The sequence below is a fragment of the Anomaloglossus baeobatrachus genome, chromosome 1 (genome assembly GCF_048569485.1).
Source record: "Anomaloglossus baeobatrachus isolate aAnoBae1 chromosome 1, aAnoBae1.hap1, whole genome shotgun sequence".
NCBI lineage: Eukaryota > Metazoa > Chordata > Amphibia > Anura > Aromobatidae > Anomaloglossus > Anomaloglossus baeobatrachus.
The window spans coordinates 643,705,278-643,732,844 of record NC_134353.1 but is presented as its reverse complement, the minus strand read 5'-3'; the positions used below and the strand labels follow the sequence as shown (position 1 = coordinate 643,732,844).

At 46.2% G+C, this 27,567-nt stretch overlaps 1 protein-coding gene across 1 annotated transcript in view; it reads left to right on the top strand.

Moving 5' to 3' along the window:
* The window catches only part of RPGRIP1 (RPGR interacting protein 1), a 66,820-nt gene that overhangs the window by 24,008 nt on the left and 15,245 nt on the right, over positions 1-27,567 (top strand). The window contains exons 9-15 of the mRNA XM_075341106.1: positions 1,322-1,468; positions 3,135-3,208; positions 3,285-3,424; positions 11,035-11,198; positions 13,139-13,432; positions 22,001-22,118; positions 22,202-22,651. Coding sequence (XP_075197221.1) covers positions 1,322-1,468; positions 3,135-3,208; positions 3,285-3,424; positions 11,035-11,198; positions 13,139-13,432; positions 22,001-22,118; positions 22,202-22,651 — 1,387 coding nt within the window. The remainder of the gene's footprint in view (positions 1-1,321; positions 1,469-3,134; positions 3,209-3,284; positions 3,425-11,034; positions 11,199-13,138; positions 13,433-22,000; positions 22,119-22,201; positions 22,652-27,567) is intronic.

Sequence of the window (27,567 nt, the reverse complement as noted above, 5' to 3'; positions counted from 1 at the left end):
TGATGTCAAAGACATCTGTACTGACGTCACTAGCCCAGAGTGATCAATAAAAGGGAATGGGCTTGTTTTCAAAAGATGACTTGACCAAGATCCCGTATCTTCCCAATCATTTAGGGTAATGGTTTTACACATAAGGTGTCAAGTTTTTACTCTATTACCATACCAAATGCCCAAAACGTATACCATAGTTTAGCACCAAACACCATTGATATTATTATTTGATTGCCTGCAGGGGCATGGAGTCAGGTTAGTAGGTGATTTTCTGGCGTGAGGTTCCCTTTAAGTAAACACTATTCACACGCATGTATGGTATCTGAACTGTCATTTCAGTATCAAATGCACAACAAAATCCATTACATAGACTTAAAATGCAATGTTGGAGAAATACTAAATATGGATGTAGCATTTGTCAAAATAAATGCCCCATTGTATGTGCCGCTTTGCGTGAAACATAAATATAAAGCATAAATATACCAAACCTACCTTCTGAGCTATAAGAATAAAGCCAATATGCACAATTGAATCAAAGATACCTGTGCAAAAAACTCTACTGAGCTCAACATGTAAATAATATATTTCATTATTCACAATAGTTAAAAACAATTGGAAGCAACTCCTGATGAAGCTTAATGCGAAACGCCTGTGGTCGCATTGATGCCACTGTGTATTACCTTAGCTATGTGACACCCCTCCACCTTTCTCTTTTCCCTCATTACCTTTGCTTTATTGCATTGATCGTATTGGGTTCTTTCTTTTTTCAATTATTCATATTCAATGCATATTCATTTATTAATTCATTTTCATATATATATATTTTCATTATCCTGCCTGGGGAGTGCGGTGCCACTGCCCACCTAGTTATAGTATTATTTTATATGTTGAATTTTCTATGTCTACCAATTGCTTTTAAGTATTGTTAATAATAAAATATATATTTTATTGACTTGTTGAGGTTTGCACATTTTTTTGCATAAGCTCCATAAATAATTTAGTGTGCCGGTTGTGCCTGACATTTGCTCCTTTCGTACATCAGATTGGTAATGGTCCAATTTGGTAAAGCAGATTTTTGTGTGTGATGATTTCTCCAAAACAAGATAGAATATATTTAGTAATGAAGCAAATTCTTTAGTTATTATTATTATTTATTATTATAGCGCCATTTATTCCATGTGAAAGAGGGTGTACATACAACAATCATTAACAGTACAAAACAGACTGGTATAGGAGGAGAGAGGACCCTGCCTGCGAGGGCTCACAGTCTACAGGTTGATCCACATTGGAATATAATCTCCATTTTTTTTTCTCGTTTTCATCCTGATAGAAGCAAAAGTCGCTAACACTCAGCCATGAAGCAGTACTGACTCAGTTAGATGACTTGAGCTCACAGCTGAAGGAAGAAAGAGGGAAGGTGCTGGCCATGGAGATTGAGCAGCAGAATGCAGCCAACCTGCAGAAGTCACTTCTTGAGGTACGGTCTCACCTGACCAGGACCCTAAGTTTGGAGATACAAAAAGCATATTCTCCATTTTATGAAATCATAGATGATTTAGGGCTTATGCACACGTTGCATTTTTGCTGCAATTTTACGCATATTTTTGATGGGTAGAAACCACTGTAGTTTACAGTAACAGCAAAATGAATAAGACTTCTCATGCACGCACTCCTTATTTTTTCCTTCCGAATTTTATCCATCAGCTCTGTAGAATGTTATTTTTTTCAGCATTTTTTCAGCATTTTATACCTATTCAAATAAAAGGAAAAAGAAACCCAAGTAAAATTGATGCAAAACCACATATGAAAATGCATAAAAAATTAGAGTATTGTACGCAGCATTTTTCCTGTCAACACTCAGAAAAACCTGCAGCAAAAAAAAAAACACTACTTGTGAACAAACTCTTAAGAGTGCTCCAAAGCTATTATTGATTTTCATCCTAAATGTCTATTTATTGTAGTAATCTAATCGCATTTCCAATATATGTTGTGTAAAAAGTGACGACCGTTCCCTCTTCAACCTAACTGCATATTTTTTACCTATTTCGTTTTGATGACATTTTGTTTGAGAATCCCCAGTGTATGCTGAGATACTCAAATGGGCCATGAAAAGGGGGAACAATCTGCTGTCCCCACCCTAAAACAAAGAATCATCAGTCATGTCCGTTTTATGGGTTTTAACATTTGAGCATTCATCAATTCAGATGTATGCTCCCTTGTCACTATGCAAAATTATTTTCTATGCACAATGACAGTGCACTCCCTTACCGACTCAAGAAATGACAAGCTACATTGTAAGGAATGACTGCTGTGAACAGGTAGAGCGGGGACCAGCCCCGCCCACAAAAGTGACATGTATTTCGGGAGCGGGGCTCGTTTCTGCTCTTCCTGCTCTGCTCACCGTATTCTTTTCTTACAATGCACTCTCTTGCAAGGCTTGTCACTTCTCATTAGAGCTGCCTAGGAAGTGCACTGTCACTGTGTATTGAAAAGAATATCACACAGTGACAAGGGACTTGGGAGCTCAAACTGAGCAGGTACTAGCGCAGTCCCAAAATGGATGTCACTGATGATGCTTCGTTTCAAGGAGAAGCCAGAGGCTGTGGCAGGTGATGTCCAGTTTGAGTATCCCAGAAACAACTGGGGATTCTCAAATTAAATATCACCGAAACAGAAGTAGGTTAAAAAAAACAAAGCGATTAGGTAGCCTAGTGAGGGAACAATATGGACCTTTTCATTAGAAAAGTAATTAGATTATTACATTAAATAGATAGACAATTAGGATTAAAATCAATATTCATTTCTATCCACCCCTTTAACATGGGATTGCCTTAAATATTAACACACTAGAGGTCTCTACAGGTTAAGTATGCATATTGTTTATAGCAAATAATTTTCACAGTAAAATCGACAACATTTCACAGTTGAGCCAGTACAAAACTACGCCACAACATAATGTGAAGCTATACTATTAGTAATGAGGATAGCGCCACCTAGTGTGATTATAGCACCATATATCTCATGTAGCTACCGTACTAATGCTATGATCCTCTCACATTTAGGGGTCTAGATACAACTGCTTCTTTTAAGATTCTAGTATCTTATGGAATATTGCAGTGAGCGTCAGTGCTGTGATCTTTTAGTTTCAGGAGCGAGTCTCTGATCTTGAGAAGGAGAAAGAACTTCTTAATGAAAACTATGAGAATCTCCTTAAAAGGTGAGCTCAAAAGTGATGATTGACTGATGTTAATAAATAAATCTCAATGTCAAGATATATTTCATTTGTTTATCAGTTCTCTGGACGCAGAACATGTGAACTCGTCAAAAGTGGCAGAGTTTGAGATGAAAGCTCAGATCACAAAGCTGGAGGGATTCATTCAATGTCAGTCAATTGATCTTACACAAGGCAAAGAGCTTCTTCAGCAAGAAAAAGGTGAGTAAGTGGAATGTAACTAAATATATCATTCAATCACAAAGACATACAACTTAAAGGGGTTGTCCAGGAATTTGATACTATTAAACCATAAAATACAGATCGGTAGCGGTCTGTCATCTAACACCCCCACCAACTTCAGCTCAAGTCTTGTTGAAACGAAAAAGAGCAGAGCTGTAATCCTCAAGAACAAAGCCGATTTGAGCTGATTGATTACCCAGTGTCAGAACCCCACCAATCTGATATTGATGATCTATTCTTAGAGGGGTTAAACCACAGACAAAATATATTTTAACCAATAGATCAATTAATTAATTAATCAATCAATCAATCTTAGAATAAAAATAAGTTCCACGATTGGATGTGTTAAAAAATAATGTCCCTGTGCTCCGATAATCTTATAAATGTTCCCCTGCTGTGTAATGGCTATGTTTGACCGTGCTGGGACATGACCTAAACATACCATAGCCCCTGGCCAGGGGAGGACGCAAAAGAGAGTATACAGATGCTACAGCATAGGATCATAGATGCTGCTTTTTCTAGTGTAAAACAGTTCCCTGCCCGTATAAAAACATATTTTACCTCACGTAAAGAATCACTGTCATTCTGTGCTGTCCTATTGTAAGGAACGGGCAGAAAGAAGAGGCCCATGTTCAGTGTTCCACAGCATTTGTATACTAACGTTGCCTTCTGCTGGTGGACCGCGATCACCAGGACTCAAACTATAAGGAGAGTGTTTCCTCGACGGAAGAGCTATAACTAGATGCCAGGCCAGATGACTGCTGTTGCGCAGTTACAAAATATAAAAGGCTGGACTGGTAGCAGAGATGCGGAGTTGGCACTGAAACTACGAGGGAAGCATATGTGTACACAGCAGACCAGGACCGTTTCATCTGTAGTGGAATCATTTGGAAGTGTACCAGTCCAAAGAAGACCAGAGCACTACAGTCGCCAGACAAACCCAAAGACCGAATACCAGTGCCAGAAGACCTGAAGATTGAATACCGTTGCTAAATGAACCTGGTGACCGAACACCGAATATCGTTGCCAGAGGAATCCGAAGACCGAACAATGAATACCATTCCCCAAGAAGAAACAAACCACGCGATCAAGCACCAAAGCAAGAACATTGAGCACCATCTCCAGGGAAAGACCAGACTACCTGGTCAAGCACCGAAGATCGAATATCGAGAAACACAGATGGGGAAACAAATTTTTAAGCCATTGCAGCATCCAAGTGAGCTGGATCATTGTGTCCCACCCTGATGTACCATACTGAGAGAAAATAGCTAGATACCAGAGTTAACTGTCAATATAGTGAATTGCAACTCGATGTTTAGTGTACCATTTGCATAGATAGACTTACATATCTATTGCATGTTATATTTCTGGCACGTGTGTTACACTTCACGTAGTTGGCAGGTTGCAATATTTCAACAAAGAAATGCCGTACCACTCACTAACCGAGACGACCAGGGGTAGTATTTCCCTAGGGGCCATGCCAAAGTTTATAGAGGACAATCTGCTGCTGTGGGACTGGGTAAAAGACTGAAAAGCAAGCTACGCGTGCATCCTATGACTTCTGCCTTACAGACAAAAATAGCCCTGCTGACTCTAGGTGGAGAGGCCCAACAGACAGTTCTGTTCTGACAACTGAAGGATCGTGACAAGGTGCATAAATTTATTAGGATTTTAAAAGACATGCATGGAGTAGTGTCACGTCCCCATCGGAGTCCGCTCCTGCGACTGCTGCTCCGATCGCCAGACGACGCCATGTTCCCACCATGGATAGTGCTGGTGATGGGAGAGGAGTTGGTGCCCGTGGCTCTGTGGAGCACAGGCTCCGCTCATCCACTAGGCTGGGTTTCCCTGGAACCTGAAATCTTTTCTCTAGATTCCCCTTACAGCCAGTCTGAGTCTGTGGCTCCTATCAGGCATTACATTATCACTGGCCCACTAACGCAGACAAAAAAAAAAAATGGATCCTCTCCAAGCTGTGATGGACCAGGTGCTGACCCTGTCTGGCTTGGTTCAAGGACTTGCACAGCAGGTGCAAGAGCTCCAGTCTGCCCAGGTCCAAGCTTCTGCAGCACCTTCCTCATCATGTCCAGAGTCCCGTCGACATCAAGGGAGCAGATCATGTTGGGGAGACCATCATGGAGAGCCTGGATCTCAGAGACAATTGCCTCCAGAGCAGCAACCGCACCTGATTGAGCCCCAGGATATGGACATGCATGGAGTAGTGTCACGTCCCCATCGGAGTCCGCTCCTGCGACTTCTGCTCAGATCGCCAGACGACGCCATGTTCCCACCATGGATAGTGCTGGTGATGGGAGAGGAGTCGGTGCCCGTGGTTCTGCGGAGCACAGTGTGACGTCCCCACAGGAGTCCGCTCGTACGACTTCTGCTCCGATCGCCAGACGACGCCATCATCCCACCATGGATAGTGCTGGTGATGGGAGAGGAGTCGGTGCCCGTGGCTCTGCGGAGTACAGGCTTCGCTCATCCACTAGGCTGGGTTTCCCTGGAACCTGCAGTACCATTGGCTGACTGAAGGTGGCGTGTGTCTCCCGGCTGAAGTGGCCAACATTCACTTGCAGCCTATGGGAAGACACCACACCCTTCTTATTCACCCTCCTGTCACATGACCACTGCCAGTGATAGTTCTGTTCTCCTGGCTCATGTGCTGTTTGTATTGTGATTCCTGTGCGCTAACCTTTGCTTGTTGTTTGACTACCCTCCTGCCTGTCGTTTTTGTACCTTGCTGCCAGTTCCGGATTTGACCCCTGCTTTGTCTCCTCACTATGCCCTTGCCTGCCGATTCTGTTCCTGTTTTGCATCTCCTGGCTTTTGACCCTGCCTGACGACCACGGACTACAGTCTACCACAGGTAGCGATCTCTGAGGCTCTGTGTAATTCCAAATCCCTGTAAAGGGGTTAAAGGGTTGCAGAGTTCTTGGGGTCCTGCTTTGTGAGTGACTTTTCTCTAGATTCCCCTTACAGCCAGTCTGAGTCTGTGGCTCCTATCAGGCATTACAAGTAGCTACTGACTTACGCAATCTACGCTTCTATCTATTGCATTGGGTTCAGAGGAAAGGGGAGACCGTTGCCCAATATGTGAACGCTTTGCAGGAAGTGACAACCCATATCAATAAGAAGACTGAAAAAGACTTCTGGGGACTGGGACCGTTGGATGAAGTTTTATGAGATCAGTTAGTTGCCAGTTTGAGGGACCCTTACCTGAGACAGGCTTTGAAGGAACACTTATGATACAACCACAGCATGAGCTTTCTAGAAGTTGGAGCTCAAGTCAGGTCCGAGAATGGGAGACACCAGTCCTGACTGGTGTGATCCAGAGCTATGGAGTAGCCACATCCAAGTTACCTAGTGTGGAGTATAACTGGGCTCAAGAAATGTGGCGAGTTATCTGAGAAATTCGGGGGGAATTGCATGGTGTCAGAAGATCTCTGCAGCAGCAGCTGAGCCAAATGCCACACCTTGATATGAAGAGAGAACAGAATAGATCCATCCTTCCTCTAGAGATCATTAGTACCAGCAGTGCTGCTAATCTGAGAAGCGCGGAGTTGAATTTTGGACTTGGAGAGGAAGTAGAGACATCTCCAGGAATTGCCCAACCCAAGAAATCCAGCAGAGGGGGCAGTCGTTAAAGTAATGGATCGCCGGGTCGAGGAGCACAGCATGGGGTTCAACACTTCTGGGGAAGGAGAGGAAGACTTTGAAGATATAGTTTCTGATAAATCCTCAACATGGGCCTAATTCAATGGGTGGAAAATCCAGTGTTTGATAGATACAGGTTCCCAGGTGACCACCATGCCTGAAGAGTATCTAGGACAACATTTCCCAGAGGTCAGAAACGAGCCGACCATACGACTGATGGCTGTCAATCAGTTGCATATCCCCGTCACGGCAGTGGTGTGGATGAAGATATGTGTCTGTGGGAAGAATTTTGAACAAAAACGGATCATACTAGTGAAAGGCTCCACTGGAGGTGGACCTAACATGACCCTGAGGAGGAATGTTCTGAGAGACGTTGGATACTTTCTGGCAGACAGTCGATGAATGCATAGTTGGCCCCCGAGAGACATGACATAATTCAAGTGGAAAAATGTTCCAGCAACTCATCCAGGTCCAAAAGATACTTGCTGCCTCCAAACCTCTAGGAAAAGAGGCAGTGCCCCCAAGTTCCGCCCTGACGCTGATGATAAGACAAACAGTGCTCTCTATGCAAGTCAGGCCTGGGTACCGTTGAACAAGTGGAGGTGCAGGTCGAGCCCCCAGAGGAAGGAGAAGAGATACCTGGGCTCTTGATTGCTCATACACTGACCACTGTACTTCCAGGATAAGTGCTGGTGACATGCCCTAACCTGAGTGGAACAAGCTTGCAGCCAACCCAAAGAAGGAAGTGACCTGAATTTATGCAATGCCAGAAGATCTCAGCTGGTCGGATTCTATACAACTGACTGCAGTAAAAAGGGATCTGTGGACTCTGGTTTATCTCTTTAGCAGAAACACCAAAGAGGCGATAATAGAGCGGCAAGGAAATCCTGGAATAGATGGAAGCCAATTTGATGCAGTTTTCCCCTCAATAAGTGGGGGAGGTCAAACAGCTCCTGAGACAGTATCAGGAGGTGTTTTCCCACCTTGATGATGACTTTGGCTGCATCAATACAAAATCCCAACAGAGAATACTTCTCCCATCCGAGAAAGAAACCGACAGATACCTCCTCAGATGTACCAAGAGGTGAAATACGTACTGTCACATATGCTATAAAATTGGGAAATATGGGAGAGTCAGAGCCCCTGGGCTGCACCTATTGTGTTGGACCAGAATAAGGACAGAACGTTGACATTCTCTGTAGATTATCGCTTGTTTGATGTCTGCACTGTTCAGTATTCATATCTCTTGCCAAGCTTTAAAGAATCACTGTCTACTTTGGGGAAAGCTCAGTACTCCTCTCGTGATCTGGCTAGCGGTTACTGTCATAAACCCATATCTGAACATGATTGTCCGAAAACGATTTTCATACTCCCTATGGGACTATTTGAGTTCAACCGAATGTCGTTTGGGCTCACCAACGCCCCCAAGACATTCCAACGTCTAATGGAAAGATGTCTGGGAGATTTGAACTTTGAGGCAACATTGATATATCTTGATGACATTATCTTCTCTGCTATCTTTGAGGAGCACTTAAGCAGACTTGGGCAGTTGCTGGAGCAGCTTCAAAAGCATGGACTGAAGATTAAGCTCTGAATATGTCATCTGTTCCAGAAGGAAACTGAGTACCTGGGGTATTGCATCTGTAGTAAAGAGCTATATTCCACGAAGGAGAAGGTGGCTGCTGTGCAAAAATGGCCTATGCTTACAACACTGAGAGTGTTCAGACCTTCCTGGGCCTCTCCGGATACCATCCGCGGCATATTAAAGATTTTGCCAAGGCCACAGCCCCATTACACAAACTACTGAGAGGAACCAGAAGATCAAATACCATTACCAAAGAAACCCAAAGACCAAACACCGTCACCCATGAAGTACCAAACTACACAGTCAAGCACTGAATCCAGAACATTGAGTACCATGTCCAGAGAAAGACCAGACAACATGGTCAAGCACCAAAGATTGAATATTGAGAACCAGAGACCGGGAAATGAACATTTGCTCCAGTTCAGCGACCAAGTGAGCTGGGGGATTGCTTTCTGCCCTGACATACTGTACGTTATTAAGAGAGATTTGCTAATTGCCAGAGTTATCTGTCAATATAGTGAATTGCAACAGAACTGTGCCAAGTTTAATGTACCATTAGCATAGATAGACTTACACAAAGCTTAACTTTTCTTGCTTAATTGTACATCGTGACTACAAGTAGGGTGACACTGACACTTCCCTGATGGAAGGACAAGGATTGGGTTAATATTAAAGGAAGTAGTTCATTATAATCTCAATGATTGTATCCAACTAATCAGTCGATTGTAACTTGCCAACTGTTATTTAATTTGTTTCTTTTGAGTTGCTGTACTGCCTTCAGCTTACCCTTTCCCTCCAATCTCCCTTTTCCCGCCCAATAAATAACTGTTGGAGTCACCACGGAGTCGTCTTTATTACGTGTTGCATTCCTATCACCTGTGTTACACTGTCTGTATACTCTCTTTTACTTCCTCCCCGGCCCAGGAGCTGTAGTATGATCAGACCATGTTCCTGTACAGTCAGACACGGCCATTACACAGTACCTACCAGGGACACATTTATAAGATTATCTCAGCACAAGAATATTTTTTTTAATGCATCCAACATATTTTTATTCCCAAGATTAATTGATTAAAATGTATTTTGTTCGTGGAACAATCCCTTTAAGGATGTCATCAATGTCATAAGTATGGATGACCCCTTTATTTCTTTGTAATACACTAAAGGGGGCATTACACGCTACGACATCGCTAATGCGAACTCGTTGGGGTCACGGAATTGGTGACGCACATCCGGCCGCATTAGCGATGCCGTTGCGTGTGACACCAATGAGCGATTTTGCATCGTTGCAAAAACGTGCAAAATCGCTCATCGGTGACATGGGGGTCCATTCTCAAAAATCGTTACTGCAGCAGTAACGAGGTTGTTCCTCGTTCCTGCGGCAGCACACATCGCTCCGTGTGACACCGCAGGAACGAGGAAGCTCTCCTTACCTGCCTCCCGGCCGCTATGCAGAAGGAAGGAGGTGGGCGGGATGTTACGTCCCGCTCATCTCCGCCCCTCCGCTTCTATTGGGTGGCCGCTCAGTGACGTCGCTGTGACGCCGCACGGACCGCCCCTTAGAAAGGATGCGGTTCGCCGGTCACAGCGACGTTGCCGGGCAGGTAAGTATGTGTGACGGGTCTGGGCGATGTTGTGCGGCACGGGCAGCGATTTGCCCGTGTCGCGCAACAGATGGGGGCGGGTACCCACACTAGCGATATCAAGACCGATATCGCAGTGTGTAAAGCCCGCTTAAGTCATGGTAATTTATTTGTTTATTTGATACAAATATATTTTGGACTTACAGGGAGTCAAAAAGAACATTAAAATCTAAGCTTTTTAGTTAGAAAACTATAGAATAAGACGTTGATCACAGTCCCTTATTATACTGCAAGACATTTTTATGACACATAATAGTAAAATAAAAGTTGTCAAAACAATATGAATCCATTTTTTAAAAATTGGGGTTTTGACTATCCCTTTTATTCTACCAGGTACCTTAAAGATTCTGTAATGCTCTAAATTGAATGTCATTGGGGGCAAAAGAGCAAGAACTTCCATTCAGAACTTGGTTACATGGTCAAGATTTATTCCAGTGATCAGGGAGATTTAGATTTTTACTGCAAAGATGTTTTTTCAATGCACATACAGTACATATTCCCTTTTAATTGTTTAATAACTACAATCGAGCAATAGCATAGAGAACGTGTCTGTACAGGCCAGTAGATGACCTGATCCAGTGAATGATAAGGATCATATAGGATTAATAATACACACCACTTATGGTCCTATGTTCTGTGTTTCTGCTACATTCCTAATGTTATGTACTGTTTATTCCAATGACCTTGTCCTCTGACTTTCTCAGAGCAAAATGGACATCTAAAACAAGTTTTGTCTGAGCTGAAGTTTCAACTCCTTGAGAAGATGCAGGAAATCCATATTCTGCAAGACAAAGTATCAGATCTTTTAATTTTAACAGCCGCTAAGCATGTTCCTCAGGAAGAAGACACCAGAAGACAAAGAGCCCAGGTGAAAAATACTGACACCAATGACAATAATGATTGACATGAGTGAAAAAGTTTGAACCTATTAGGCTGACTCCACCACTGTAGGGCACCTACACCTGGAGGTATATGCCCGACAGTCTGCACAGTCAGGGTGGATGCCAAGGCATCCATCCACCATAGGTGCCCACAGTAAAGAGATGTACACTGCATGAAGTAACCTTCTGTACAGGAAAGAGCAGTTTGCTGGGCTTCCTATACAGTTAAACAAAAGGTATGGAGCCGCACACCAGCAAGACGGAGGACAAAAGAACACACTTTCAGCCTTCATCTGGTGAATGGTTGCCCATGGTAATGTTGCAGTATACGTTGGGATAAGTTCCCGACATATACTGTAGACTAAGTGCACACCTTATTTGTGAACTGTTTTGATCTAAAAGAAGTAAAGAAAAAACTGTGATCCAGTTCCAACATATTATATAAGAAAAAAATCTTCTTAAAGGGAACCTGTCAGGTGAAATATGCACCCAGAACCACAAGCAGTTCTGGGTGCATACTGCTAACACAAAAACACAAGTGAACAGCTCAGCAGATGTAATGAGAGAAAAAGCGGTGCTCGGAAATCCTGGACCGGTAACCAGGTTGAAACAATGAGCAAAATTGGAAGGGATCCAGCAACCGCCAATTGAAGATTTAAACATGACTTTTAATCGAAAAACATTAAAAACAGGAAAAGTCCATAATTACAGCATGAGTAGACCAGGTGTCCGTCTACGCCTTTCTGGCAGATTCCTTGCCCTTAATCATGACAAATGAAAACACAAACTGGTAATTTATATGTAGCCTAACATATGAACATAGGGTGGAGCCTATTGCTAATCCCTGCCTAGCAGTCCCAGCCTATAGTAGCATAGATGAAGGGATCTTTAGAAAAAGTATTTCTAAAGATATCAAATGATATGCTATTGATGACAGCGACTAGTCACAGGGGCATTACTTCCCTTAGATAGTCGCCTCCCTTAGCATGTAAGCACATCCCTGTGGCTGTGCTAACATGCTAATGAATGTGCAGTGTCAGAAGATGGTTGCGCTCTCCTCTCTGCCGCGACGGTGGATTTTGGCTCAGTGCGCATGATTCCGGACTTTCGGTCATGTGCACTATGAAGCCGCGTGTACACGTCCTGGCTTCAAACTCATTTAGTGCGCATGATGCAAGTCTTTGATCATGCGCACTGAGCCGAAATCCAGGACTCAGGCATGATGGCAGCAGAGAGGTGAGTGAGATCATCCTCTGATGCTGCACATTCATTAGCATGTTAGCACACCCACAGGGACGAACTAACATGCTAAAGGGGGCAACTAGATAAGGGAAGTAACGCCCAGGGGATTAGTCGCTGGCCTCATTAGCATATCATAAAGGATCTTTATAAATACTTTTTCTAAACATCCCTTCATCTATGCTAGTGTATACAGGGACAGTTAGGCAGGGATTAGCAATATGCACCCAGAACTGCCCGTGATTCTGGCTGCATATTGCACCTGACAGTTACACATTCCCTTTAACTCCAAAATTAGGAATCTGATAAGTCATGTGATTATTCTAATATTAATCATTTATTTTTAAGAAAGAAATCAAGGATGTCAGCTAGTTTCTACTATGACAAGAAATAATCTGCATTTGGCAAAATTCTCACCAGAATGGGACCTAGAGGTTGGATTCCCACCGATCTTGTCAACAATCATTTATTTGAAGTTTACCCTTCTCATGCACCATTAATGTGACATAAGACTGTGCCCTGTGAAATGACCACTTTTAATGCATTTGTAGAGCTAGCTTTTCATTAGAACATCTATATGCACAGAGCTTACAATCTAATGTAATGTTATACTATTACTAGTACGGCTGCAGTTACTTTGACGATTCATTGATTAGGTCATTCGTCTTAATTTTATAATTTGATATAGTCAGCCATAGTTGAAGACATTCAAAGAGTGACAGAAAAAAATGGAGGAGAAAATGATCTCTGTGGCAATCAAGGAGAAAACAAGCAAGAACAAAACAATCTGAGATGGCCTGACATAGAATCAAATATGGAAAGAGTGGATTTACGAAGAGGGGAGGAAGAAAGGAGCGCCATGGAAGAAAAAAGACAAAGGAGGATGCGGCAAATGGAAGCAGCTCATGCTGAAACTATTCTAGAACTGGACAAAACTCGTGAAATATTATCTTTACAACATAAAATCAACACTGATTACCAGGTAACATAACTCATATTGGGTAGCTTTACTTTTTTTTATACACAGTACCAATTATGAGTTGGATCCTGTAGTCTTCTCCATCACATTAAGAGCTCAGCGTCTCCGTAGTTATTTTGCCTCTAGTCCATTAGTATTCCCTACTATATAAACTGGTAATGTAGACCATAATAGTGATTTGGGGAACCAAAAGGGGCCGACAGGTTCCTTTTACCACTACTACCTTCTATCACTGCACTCCTAGGAAACATTTGTATGGATGATGTACATTATTGACCCAACTCTTACGCTTTTAATGATAAATCTTTCCTTTATCATGAAGTGATGGGAGTGTACTAAGACATGCCATTAGTTCATGCTTGGTGCTGGCTCCAACGTTGTGAGACCCATACCAATCCTTGTCCAAGCCTGAGAATCAAGGCGACCATACATTATTTTTCCAAAGAACTGAAGTCCTCAGTGGTTGATACTTTTTAATGGCTAACTGAAAAGATGGTAATAATAGCAAGCTTTCGAGCCTCTCAGGTCTCTTCTTTTTCTTTTTCCATGCATCACTGTGCTCCCATTCACCTGGTACTTCCCCTGCAAAGTGTCAGGGCTAAAAAGAAAAGAAAAACCAGCTCACTGTAAGAAATCTTACAAGATTATCCGGGGCTCAGAGGAATGTCTAAGCTAGGATATAATGAAACAACAGAAGAAAAGTCCAGCTCTACAGAATCAAATGAATCCTTATAATGATTTTTTCAGAATCTTCCTTCTAAATAGACAGGTCACCACTGTGTAGAAAGAGGGTGTGAAATGGCTGCAGTGCTTAATTGGTGCCATAAATCTTTATTCTAAGTATTGATAATGGACCCAGAGGACGGACACCCATCATTTATAAATTAATTTCTTAACTTAGCATTATGCCACCACTTGTGAGATGGCAATATCTATTTAAAAGTTTATTCACAAGTGACTTGAGCAGCACACAGCTTTACAGTCTCCATACTTCCTTGTTGCTTGGGAGTTGGCAGTCTTGGCAGTGTTCCTTGAGTGACAGTTCTGGTCAGTACATGTGCGCTGATGCTGAGCTTATGCTATTGTGACAGATAAACAGTCTGGCTTGTTCTAAAATCTAGACTGTTATAACTAGAGATGAGAGAACCGGTCGTGGTTCGGCTCGAGTTCGGTTCGCCGAACGGAGGTCCCGTTCGAGTTCGGTTCGTCGAACGTTCGACGAACCGAACTCGAACCGCATAGGAAACAATGGCAGGCATTCACAAACACATAAAAACACCTAGAAAACACCCTCAAAGGTGTCCAAAAGGTGACAAACAACTCACAACACAACACACACACATGGGAAAGTGACAAGGTCATATACTCATGCGAAAACAAAAGAGCTGGACAAGGAAAAAGAGGAGGAGACACAGATATAGGCATGGCATGCCCTTCTAAAATCATGTAAAACACCGCAAGGTGACTCCAAGCGGAGTCTCCCTTTTTTCCAAAAATTGGGCCCCACACACACCCACCCCTTCAGTGGCAGCAGTTGTGCCCCAGTTGTACACTTCACAGCTAGATTTGCATCAAGCACATTCATACGCCATTCTTAACCGTCCCCAGGATGACACCGGGGTAGGTAGCAAAGTCTTTGCTGAACCATGACTTGTTCATCTTGGCTCCTTTTAAAAAACACAGCAAGCAAGGGTTACTCCAAGCGGAGTCTCCCTTTTTTCCAAAAATTTGGCCCCACAGACACCCCGTCAGTGGCAGCACTTGTGCCCAAGTTGCAAACAGGATGTTTTGATTTGCATCAAGCACATTCAAAAATACGCCAAAATTAACCGTCCCCAGCATGACACCGGGGTAGGTAGCTAAGTCTTTCCTGATCCCAGCTCTGTTCATCTTGGCTCCTTTTTAAAAACACTGTAAGCAAGGGTTACTCCAAGCGGAGTCTCCCTTTTTTCCAAAAATTGGGCCACACAGACACCCCATCAGTGGCAGCACTTGTGCCCTAGTTACAAACAGGATGTTTTGATTTGCATCAAGCGCATTCAAAAATACGCCATAATTAACCGTCCCCAGGATGACACCGGGGTAGGTAGCTAAGTCTTTCCTGATCCCAGCGCTGTGCATCTTGGATCATTTTTTAAAACAATGTAAGCAAGGGTTACTCCAAGCGGAGTCTCCCTTTTTTCCAAAACTTGGGCCACACAGACACCCCATCAGTGGCAGCACTTGTGCCCTAGTTACAAACAGGATGTTTTGATTTGCATCAAGCACATTCCAAATCCACAAGCATTTACTCTCCCCAGGATGACACAGGGGTAGTAAATTCCTTGTGGATCCATGACTTGTTCATTTTGATGAACGTTAGTCTGTCCACATTGTCACTGGACAGACGCGTGCACTTATCTGTCAGCACACACCCAGCAGCACTGAAGACACGTTCAGAGACAACGCTGGCAGCTGGACACGACAAAATCTCCAAGGCGTAAGTGGAGAGCTTTGGCCATTTTTCAAGATTTGAAGCCCAAAATGAGCAAGGCTCCATTTGCAAAGTCATGGCATCGATGTTCATTTGGAGATACTCCTGTATCATCCTCTCCAGCCGTTGACTATGTGTCAGACTTGTTGCCTCTGTTGGCCTTGCAAAGGAGGGTCTAAAAAAATTATGAAAAGATTCAATAAAATTGCCGTTACCAGCACCAGATACGGTGCTACTGGTACGGGTAGACTGTTGAAGATGACAAGACCGTCCCATGTTTGTCAAGTTACAACTGGGAGATTCACTCCCTGCACCTGCACGGTTGTTTGGTGGAAAAGCCGAGCTAAGATCGAGTAACAGCTTCTGCTGATACTCCTGCATACGTGCGTCCCTTTCTATGGCTGGAATTATGTCACAAAATTTGGACTTGTACCGGGGATCTAATAGTGTGGCAAGCCAGTAGTCATCATCACTTCAAATTTTGACAATACGAGGGTCATGTTGGAGGTAGTGCAGCAAGAAAGCACTCATGTGTCTTGCGCAGCCATGCGGACCAAGTCCACGCTGTGTTTGTGGCATAGAGGTGCTAACCGTTCTTTCTTCCTCTGACATCTCCCCCCAACCTCTTTCAACTGAAATTTGACCAAGGTCTCCCTCATCCGCTGAGTCTTCCATGTCCATGGACAGTTCGTCCTCCATTTCTTCATGTTCTCCTGCACCTTCCTCAACATTTCGCCTGCTACCATGCGCTCTTGTTGATCCCTGTCCCCCATGGTCCCATGCCTGCCGCGTTGGTGATGATGAACGTCTGGACCTTGGTGATGTTGTTGTCCCTTGCGCATATGAATCCTCCTGTAGTTCCTCCCCTTCCTGTTGTCCCACCCCCTGACTCCGAATAGTGTTTAGCGTGTGCTCCAGCATGTAAATGACTGGAATTGTCATGCTGATAATGGCATTGTTAGCGCTAAATATATTCATCGCCATGTCGAAACTGTGCAGAAGGGTGCATAGGTCCTTGATCTGAGACCACTCCATCAGGGTGATCTGCCCCACCTCTGCATCTCGGCCCAGGCTATACGTCATGACGTATTGCACCAGGGCTCGGCGGTGCTGCCACAGTCGCTGTAACATGTGGAGAGTCGAATTCCAGCGTGTCGCCACATCGCATTTCAGGCGATGAACCGGCAGGCCGAAAGACTTCTGGAGCGATGCAAGTCGCTCAGCTGCGGCGCTTGAACGGCGGAAGTGAGCAGACAGTTTTCGTGCCCTGGTCAGAAGGCCATCTAGGCCGGGATAGTGTGTTAAAAATTGCTGGACAACAAGGTTCAACACGTGAGCCATACAAGGCACGTGTGTCACCTTGCCCAGGCGAAGGGCCGCACCCAGGTTTGCAGCATTGTCGCACACGGCCTTACCAGGCTGCAGGTTGAGTGGAGACAACCATTTATTAAACTCGGACCGCAGAGCTGACCACAACCCCTCAGCTGTGTGAATCTTATTCCCAAGACATGTCAAGCTAAAGACCGCCTGATGCCGTTGCGCTCTGCTGCCAGCATAGTAATGAGGGGTGCGTGATTCCTTCTGCGCAGTGAGAACGCTGGTGGCCTGACCAGGCAGGTTTGGGGCGGAGGTGGAGGACACAGATGAGGTGGAGGAGGCAGAAGCAGTGGCGGAACTTGGACAGACAGAGGATTGACACACAAGTCGTGGGGATGGCAAGACTTGTGCAGCAGACCTTTCACCATCTATCACCATAGTTACCCAGTGCCCAGTCAGCGACATGTAACGTCCCTGTCCATGCTTACTGGTCCAAGTATCGGTGGTGAAATGCACCCGTTCACACAGTTTCTCACGGAAGCGGTGATGTTGTGTGCGACATGCTGGTGTAGCGCGGGCACACCTTTCTTAGAGAAGTAGTGGCGACTGGGCATCTGGTACTGGGGCACAGCGACAGACATAAGGTCTCTAAAATCCTGTGTGTCCACCAGGCGGAAAGGCAGCATTTCGGTAGCCAAGAGCTTACAGAGGGATAAAGTCAACCTCTTAGCTTTGTCATGGGTCGCAGGAAATGGCCTTTTATTTGTCCACATCTGAGGGACAGAGATCTGGCTGCTGTGTGCAGACGGTGTTGAGTAGGGTGTCCCTGGAAAAATGCAGGTTTGTGAGGAAAGTGCAGGCGTAGACATGATGTTGCCTTCATGTAACGTTGGTGCTATCGATGTCTGAGAGAGCTGTACACACGCACTTGTTTCCCCTTCCAAACCAACTGACGACCTACCAAGCAAACTGCCTGTTGCGGTTACAGTGGTGGAAGTTGTGCGTGGAAAACCAGGTGTGACAGCTGTCCCCACAGTCCTAGAAGATGAAGAGCGCGCGGATGCACTGGAAGGGGCAGGCCGTGGATGGTTCGCTCTGCTAGGCCGCATTGCAGCACGGTGAGCTTCCCACTGGGACATATGATATTTATTCATGTGACGATTCATGGTAAAAGTTGTCAAACTGCTGAGGTTTTGCCCTCTACTAACAGAATCACGACAAATTTTACAGATCACATAATTTGGGCGATCTTTTTCTGTGTCAAAAAAGGACCAGGCTAGGCAAGGCTTAGAGGGCATGCGACCTGCTGAGCCCCCCCGACTAGTGCTCAGAGGCAGAGTGGTGGCTGATGATGCAGTTGTAGACGTGCTACCAGTGCTCCGACTCTGTCCAGGAAGGCGCAAGGTAACTTCGTCGTCAGTTGCATCCTCCTCCACCGCCTCTGTTGACCTCCTCGAGTGCCTGACTGTGGGTTGACAGTAGGTGGGATCTAGAATTTCCTCATCAATTATTGTGTTTGCACTCCCCTCACCCTCATACCGAGCCTCTTCTTGCCCTGACCGAATATTTAAGTTGTCATCCCAATCTGGTATCTGCGTCTCATCGTCATCAGTATGTTCCTCATTGTCTATAACCACAGGTGTTACAGTTTGTGACAAAGGGTCAACATTATGCTCAGAAACTTGGTCCTCACGGCCTGGATCAGAGTCACAAAGGTTCTGGGCATCACTGCAGACCATTTCCTGGTCTGTACTCACTGTAGCTTGGGAGCAGACCTCTGATTCCCAGGCTATAGTGTGACTGAACAGCTCTGCAGACTCAGCCATCTCAGTTCCACCATACTGTGCAGGGCGGATGGAGACTTCAGAGCTGGGAGAAAGCAAGTTTGATTGGGATGAAAACTCAGAGGACTGGTGTTTTTTGGATGCGGTAGTTGAGGTGGCTGAGAGGGCACTTGTTGGACCACTTGAGATCCATTCAAGCATTTTCCTTTTTTGGCCATCATCTACCTTTGTTCCAGTTGTTCGTATCCGTAAAAAAGGGAGCACATCGGATTGTCCACGGTAAGTAGTAGACATCTTACTTTTGCTGGTAGATGGTCTATCTTCAGCAGATGTTAATGGAGCTTTGCCACCTTCCCCACGGACAAACCCTTTTTTTCCTTTTCCAACACGCCTCTTCCCCTTTCCACCAGCATCTGTCATTTTGCCACTCATGTTGATTGCGACAAGATTGTGCACTTAAAATGTGGTAGTAAAAATTGAGAGGTGGTGTAGATTTCAGCGGTGATCTAGCTTTATTAACAGCAGAATAAACAACAATAATTATCCCTGACAATGCAACTACGGCCCTTAAACTGGCAGCATAAATTGCTAGTATAATAGCTTTGTAACAATGAGTTTGAGTGTGCAATGCAGGCAGACGTGCTGCAAATATCTTTGCACTAGTGGGACAATACAGAAGTCCAACAGCCACGTTTAGGATGCCACTAAGTTCACTCAGTGTTTGCTAGTATAATGGCTTAGTAACAATGAGTTTGAGTGTGCAAAGGGCAGGAGGGTACAGTGCCAGGGTTGTGGGTCTCTGGGTAGAGGAAAGAAAGCCTGCCTTTCTATCCCTCCTAATGGGGAAATGCAGCGAGGAAATCCCTGACCTTAGCTACACAGACGCTGTCATCTTGTGTAGCTGTTAAACTCTGTTTTCACGGACCTGTCACCTATGGCTCTGACCCTGCCGGTATTAGCCCTTAAAAGGACTGATAGAAACTTCTATCCCTATTCTGTACAGCGCTGTGTATGGAGCGTACACAGCAGTATCGGAGATAGGAGCTGCGCCAGTGATGACTGACACCAAGGACGCAGAAGGCAGTTAATGGCGTGCTGGAGGAAAATGTCTGTTTTTATAATGCAGGGACATGTGACATGGACATCCTATCACACATGCCGTTGCTTCTCTGGCTAAAAGTCCACTTAGCTGTGTGTGTGTCTGGGATTGGCTGACATGCTGGCCCGCCCCACTACACGCGCGCGCTTAGGGAAGGAAGACAAGGAAAAAAAAAAAAAATGGCGATCGCCATTATACATACAGCAGTGATCTGAATGCGCTGTTCCCGCACACTATACGCTGAAATTTCATAATAGTGTGAGTCACAGAGTGACTTACACTATTACAGCGGAAAGCCAGCTAGGAATTAGCTGGTCTTTTTGCTGCTAGAACCGTTCTCGAACGTATCTAGAACTATCGAGCTTTAGCAAAAAGCTCGAGTTCTAGTTCGATCTAGAACAGCCCCCAAAATCACTCGAGCCGCGAACTGGAGAACCTCGAACCGCGAACCGCGCTCAACTCTAGTTATCACTATATTTGCATATAGAGATGACAAGGCTTTTGAACAAGTGCAGGACTCGAGTAAAATATGACAATCATGGGGGCCAAGTATTCTGATTTTACAGTTAACTGCTTTACAGAAATCAAAGGGCTGTAGAGAAGTGACTAGAATCTCAAGAGTTAATTACTCTCCTTTGAATGCAGCTACTGCGCACACTCAGCAAGACTGGTGCTCTATCTTCTTGCCAACGAGCTGTGCAGTATGTAAAATAAAAGCCCTCACAACAGGAGAATTATAGCAGATAGAAAAAGCAAGTTAATTGCAAACTTGCTTATTGTGATGTTGTCTAACTGTGCAAATGTCATGATTTATGCCTGGCTCAGTCGCTGCTGAGCTTTTGCTTGTATCCTAGCCTACAGTTACAGGTCATGGGAGGGGTTAATTCCATTCTGCCTCGTTCCGTAGGACAGGCCGCTATATCCTGGTGCTGCTTCCCCGGAACATCACCAGTAATAGTTCTTGCTTTGCAGCGTGCGTGCCTGGCTCCCATGAGTTAACCTTGATCTATCCTGCCTCCCTACAACCTTGTCCTGACTTGTGTCATCCTCTCTGTTCATCCGTCCTGTTCCCTGACTCCCCGGTCCTGCCTGTTGTTTACCCTAGTCGTGTCTGGGTGACCCTGGTCCGGACCCATGACTCCTCATCCTTGTACGTTACTTTGACTTCCCGTCCTCTGACCTGTATCTTTGTTTTTCACCTCGGCTCCGTCTCTCCTTGCTGCTGTTTACGTGACCTCCAGGCTTCTGATCCCTGGCTATCACATGGCTGTGTCCTGCTTTCTGCTGTACTATTGACGAGGCCTACTGTTGCAGACACGGCTTGCTATCTACTCTAACGCCCTCTAGTGGTTAGTCGTCTAACTACACGCTGAAGCTCTTCCTCCTTCTAGCTTCAAGTGTTTCCCTAGTCAACATGACAACAAAGTTCATAATATGAGAATACTTCTTTAATAATATTTTTGAATGGAAACACATGAGTAAAACAAGAGCTAGTTGCCAATATTAGTCATTAACTGCATCAACACTTGTTTTTACATGTTACAATACTCAGATGTTCTGTCTTTCCTTTGATCATGTGATTGACTTTCATTTCTTTTCTCATGTTAATTACACTATAAAATACATGCTTGCTTACATGTGTAGCCCTACAGCCGACAAATGATAATTGATAATTTTCAGGTGAGAATAAAAGATGTGAATAACAACACTGCACATGTTTACCAGGAGAGGAGTCAGAAACAAACACTCCAACAAATGATTGATCAGGCCATTATCCTTCCATGTACATTAATATTTTTTGACGTAGAAGGATCTGTCAAAATATATAGTTTCATATTTTGTTATCTTAGACCTGCCATTTTATTTCATTATGTAATTTTCTTTATATTCAATGTAAGGAGGAGCTAAAAACTGTAAAGCTTAGATTAGAATGTGAAAGTCGAGAAAATGAAGAAAAATTACGCCAATACGAGGACAGACTTCTTCAGCGGAAATCTAGAGTCCAGATGTTGGAAGGTAACTAGTATTCTTTACAAAGGACTGCATTATGAGTGTGATGGGTATATTATCTATATATTAAATTTTCTCTTTTCTTTTAGCTCAGCTCAAAGACATTGCCTATGGTACATTTCCATTCAGACTAAATATGGAAGATTCCCCCTCTTCTGAGGTCGGTGTCTCTCCACCTCCATCTCTGCATCGTGGAGAAACTCTGTTTGAGGTTCATGTTGGAGAAATCAGTTTCACCCCTTATGGCATAAGGCTTATTGAAGACCCTCAACCAACCACATTCTGTATCTATTCACTGTATGACTTTGAGACTCATTCAACCCCAGTTGTTGCTGGAATCAAGCCTCAGTACAACTTCACTTCTCGCTATGCCGTAACTCCAGATCCTGAATTCCTGCGTTATCTAAGGGTTGGGACCCTTACAGTTGAGCTTTATCAAGTTAAAGGGGCTGACCACTGTGAACTGGCGAGAGGACGCCTGAAACTAGGCTCAGTACTGCAGACTACAGACAGAGTACACAACTCCATCATACTAACTGGTAATATTCCAGTCATGGAAATGAATGGGGAAGGATTTCTTTATTGTGTTGCTGATTATTTTGAATACTGTACTGTACTTTTAGTTTTATAAGATGCACCGGATTATAAAACGCACCCCAAATTTAGAGATAAAAAAAGGATCCGTCTTATACTCCGGTGGTGTCTTACCGGAGGGGGTCGGCAGTGGTGGTAGAGCAGGGTCACAGGAGGCAGGGGGAGTGCTGGAGTAGGGCGATGCTGCAGGCGCTGCAAGAATTCATCTGCGCAAGCGCCACCTCTGGGCACCATTTTCCTTAAGATTGCTGCTGGAAGATCAATGGGCCTCAGCATGGGAGGCAGCATGTGGGTAAATGAGATCTTGAGTCAAGAACTCCATCTGCATACACGCCGACTCCGGGTGCCATTATTTGAAGCCGCAACAGTCGCCACACCGCTCTGCTCCGCACAGCAGCCTACACAGCAGCCCACACAGCCACCCCCACCGCAACCAGCACAGCCGCCCCCACCGCAGCCAGCACAGCCGCCCCCACCGCAGCCAGCACAGCCACCCCCACCGCAGCCAGCACAGCGCCTATTTTCCACCTCCTGGTAGGCTACATTCGGATTTTAAGACGCACCCCCTCATTTTCCTCCTAAATTTTGAGGAGGAAAAGTGCGTCTTATAATCTCAAAAATACGGTATTTCTCTGACGCCTCATTGGGGGACACAAGACGATGGGTGTTATGCTGCCTATCCATAGGAGGACACTAAGTAGATGCAAAAGCATAGCTCCTCCTCTGCAGTATACACCCCCTGGCCGGGCCAGGCAGCCTCAGTTTTAGCTTAGTGTCTGTAGGAGGCACTTCCTTTCAAGGTTTGTTATTTTTTGAGGGCGACGGTTTCCTTTGGGACCGATCTCCCACTACCATCAACGGGCGGGAACGTGGAGTGTCGCCTCCACGTACCCCCTCCTGCGACGCTAGATCCTGGGCTGGACGACGGGTTCCACAGACACCGATTTTCCAAAGCCCAGGGTAGAGGCCTGTGCCCCTATAGCCCAATTCCTAAGCCCCTCTTTGCAGGCTCTGAGTTGAATATGGCACCAATTCCTCAGCCCCTCTTTGCAGGCTCTGAGTTGAATATGGCACCGGTGTGACAAGCTGTGGCAAGCTGACTGAAGCAGTGTTTAAGGTGAGATCCCCCCTGACTGGTTTCCCAGAGAAAGGGAGAAAAGACGGTGCAGGGAAGGTTCCCAGGACTGCTGAATTTACAGTATTTATTATGAGAAAGTCCCTTGCTGATTGCAGGGAGGAGAGCCCCAAGGATCCTGCACACACAGTGTTAACTTTTCTCTAGCTTGCTGGCTGGAGGAGGGGGAAATCCCTTGCTGTTTGCAGAAAGTCCTGCACAGATAATTTCCCGGTGGCAGGGGGAGGGCACAGAACTCAGGAACTGTGTATTTGCTCTGTTTTATTTGCTCTAGCAGAAAAGCCGGCTGATAACCACCAGTGACAAGCTGTGTGCTGACTGGAGGGAGAGGGAGGAAAACTATCAGAAGCTCCCTTCCCGCCGTTTTTTTACTACCCACAGCAGGGGGGGGCACACTGATTTCTTCTTCCCACTCTTTTAGCGCTAAGCCCCGCCCCCCGCAGCCGCAATAAGCCCCGCCCCCCCCCGGAAAGCGTGCGAAGATCTCCATAGAGCTTACTCCTTCCTGAGGACAGGGCCACCGGCTGATTCTGGTGAGGTGCTTGCTTCACTAGTAGCTCTGCTGACCATTGCTCCCCCTCCTGGCATACTCCTATTAGGAACATGCAGAATTCTAAGGGCACTAAGAGTGCTAAGGCCCACAGTTTATTATTCAGCCTGCACTGCCTGCCACGCTGAGCTACCACGTAAACACACCTCTTCTCTCTGTGAGTCCTGTGCCCCTATAGCCCCCCAAGAACCCCCTGCCACCACCGCCGCAACCGTCAGCCCAGAGCCTAGGGCTCCCAGCCCACCGGAATGGGCACAGTTTCTGTCCCAGTCCATGGAAAAACTGTCACAGAACCTGGTGCTGGCTCTGCAATGTCGTCCTCCACACCCTTCTGGGTCCCTGGACGGAACGCAGCCTGAGGATACCCCTATGGAGGATCCTTCTGAGGTAATCCGGGCACATGCTTCACCGGTTGTAGGGATCAGGAAAAGAGCACACGGCCGAGTGTCTCCAGCGGGCTCTCCCTCGGGAGCACACAGGGCAGGCTCTCCCAAACGCTCCACGGCTTCTGATGAGCTGGAGGAGGGAGAATGCTGTTTGTACCAGGAGGATTCCTTGGTTTCATCCTCCCCAGATGATCAAACTGCAATAGACTCCCTTATAGCAGCAATCAACCAAACTCTGCATGTGGAGGATCCCCCATCCACTACCACTGACCATGCGGTCTCCTTTAAGAGGGCAAGAAACCCCAAAAGGTTTTCGCTGATCACGCAGAGTTTCGGGATATCCTCACAAAGCAAAGGGAGAAGCCTGACAGGCGCTTCGGTAACCGAAAACTCATGGAGTCCCGGTACCCTTTTGCCTCACCTGCCCCTAAGGGCTGGGCTGATCCGCCCTCGGTCGACCCCCGGTCTCCCGCCTTACCACAAAGACGCTCCTGTCTTTACCCGATGGTTCCTCCATCAAGGACCCGACAGACAGACAGGTGGAGCACCTCGCCCGCTCTGCTTTTGAGGCTGCGGGTTCCTCCCTCTCACCCTCCTTTGCCTCTGTGTGGGTCGCAAAGGCGATCTCGGTCTGGGCAAAATCCCTTAACACTTCGCTTGACGAATCCCAGTTCACTCATACCTTCACAGAGGTAACAGCTCAAATTGCCGCTGCGGCGGAGTACCTCATGCAGGCCTCCATGGACGCTGCTACCTGCGCAGCGTTTGCCGCCTCAAATACCATAGCCATCTGTAGAGCTCTCTGGCTCTGACAATGGCGAGCGGACTCTGCCTCCAAGAAGTCTCTCACGGGCCTTCCCTTTTTTCCAGACCGATTGTTTGGCGAACGTCTGGACAAGCTCATTTCTGACGCCAGTACCTCCCTCCCCCAGCTGAAGTCCAGGACGTCCTTCAGCAGACGTCCACAGTCCTCGTTCCGCTCCTTTCGGAACTCTTTTGGTTGGTCGACATCCCGTGCTGTCCCCGCCACCAGCCGCGGACTACGCAGGGACTGACCTCAGCTCTCCCCGGAACCCACTTCGTCATGGCAGCCTAGACCGAAACAGTCCAGGACTAGGGAGACTTGTCCACGACGTTTTCCCCCTTCATGACTCCTTTGGCGCCCCGGAAGAAACACTCATTGTAGGAGGTCGACTGCGGCTCTTTCAACACATCTGGGCTGCCGCCTCAGACGACAAATGGGTGCGAGACCTTGTGTCTTCCGGTTACCACATAGAATTTCGGACCCGACCCCCGAGTCGGTTCTTTCTCTCAAACCCCCCAAAGACTCGAAAATGACGCGAAGCTTTTTTCTCAGCAATCCACTCGCTCCAAACAGCAGGAGTGATAAAACCTGTCCCAGACGACGAGAAGTTCGGGGTTTTTTATTCCAACCTCTTTGTGGTCCCCAAAAAGGATGGGTCAGTTCTACCCATCCTGGACCTCAAACACCTAAACAAACATGTGCACGTATGGAGATTCAGAATGGAGTCCCTAAGGTCCATTATTGCATCCATGGTCGAAGGGGAATTCCTCGCCTCCATAGACATCAAGGACGCGTACCTGCACATACCCATCGCCCAGATCACCAAAAGTTCCTCCGCTTCGCAATTCAGGACTTCCACTTTCAATTCGCAGCTCTACCCTTCGGCCTTGCCACCGCACCAAGGGTCTTCACTAAAGTCATGGCGGCCGCCATGAGCGTCCTTCACGTCAGGGGAGTAGTCGTTCTCCCTTACTTGGACGACCTCCTCATCAAGGCCCCCTCCTTCCGCGACTGCTCAACCAGCGTACAGATCACTGTGGACACCCTATCCCGCTTAGGGTGGCTAGTGAATCTGGACAAATCATCCATGATCCATCACCTTCCTGGGCATGTCCCTGGATACCCGTCGTGGCTTGATCCTTCTCCCTCAGGACAAGGCGATCGCTCTTCAACGAGCGGTACGCTGCCTTCTACGTCCTCCGTCTCGCTCCATTCGATTCAGCATGAAAGTGCTCGGCAGGATGGTGGCGGCTATGGAAGCAGTACCCAGCTCAACTGCACCTCCGCCCACTGCAGCTAGCCTTTCTAGCGGCCTGGGACAAGAGCCCCTTCTCCCTGGATAGACATCTTCACCTGACGCCTTCAGTCAGGTACGCACTCCGCTGGTGGCTTCGGTCCTCATCCCTATCGAAGGGGAGATCTTTTCTCCCAGTGAACTGGTTGGTCCTGACCACGGACGACAGCCTCCTACGCTGGGGAGCAGTGTACCAGCACCACACTGCTCAAGGACGTTGGACGCCCCAGGAGTCTTTCTTACCCATAAACATCCTGGAACTCCGCGCGATCTTCCTCGCGCTCAGAGCGTTCTGCCCTCTGCTAGCGGGTCATCAGATTCGAGTCCAATCGGACAATGCGACAGCTGTAGCCTATATCAATCGGCAGGGGGGCACCCGCAGCAAAGCGGCTTATCTCGAGGCACACAAGATCCTCAGGTGGGCCGAATCGACGGGATCAGTGATATCAGCGGTACACATACCGGGGGTAGAGAACGGGGCAGCAGAATTTCTAAGTCACCAAGGCCTGGCCCCCGGAGAATGGTCTCTCCACCCAGATGTGTTTCTACACATCTGCACTCGCTGGGGCACACCAGACGTGGACCTAATGGCCTCAAGGTTGAATGCAAAGGTAACCGCGTTCATAGCCAGGTCACGCGACCCGCAGTCCATCGGCGCGGATGCTCTAGTCTGCTCCTGGCACCAATTTCG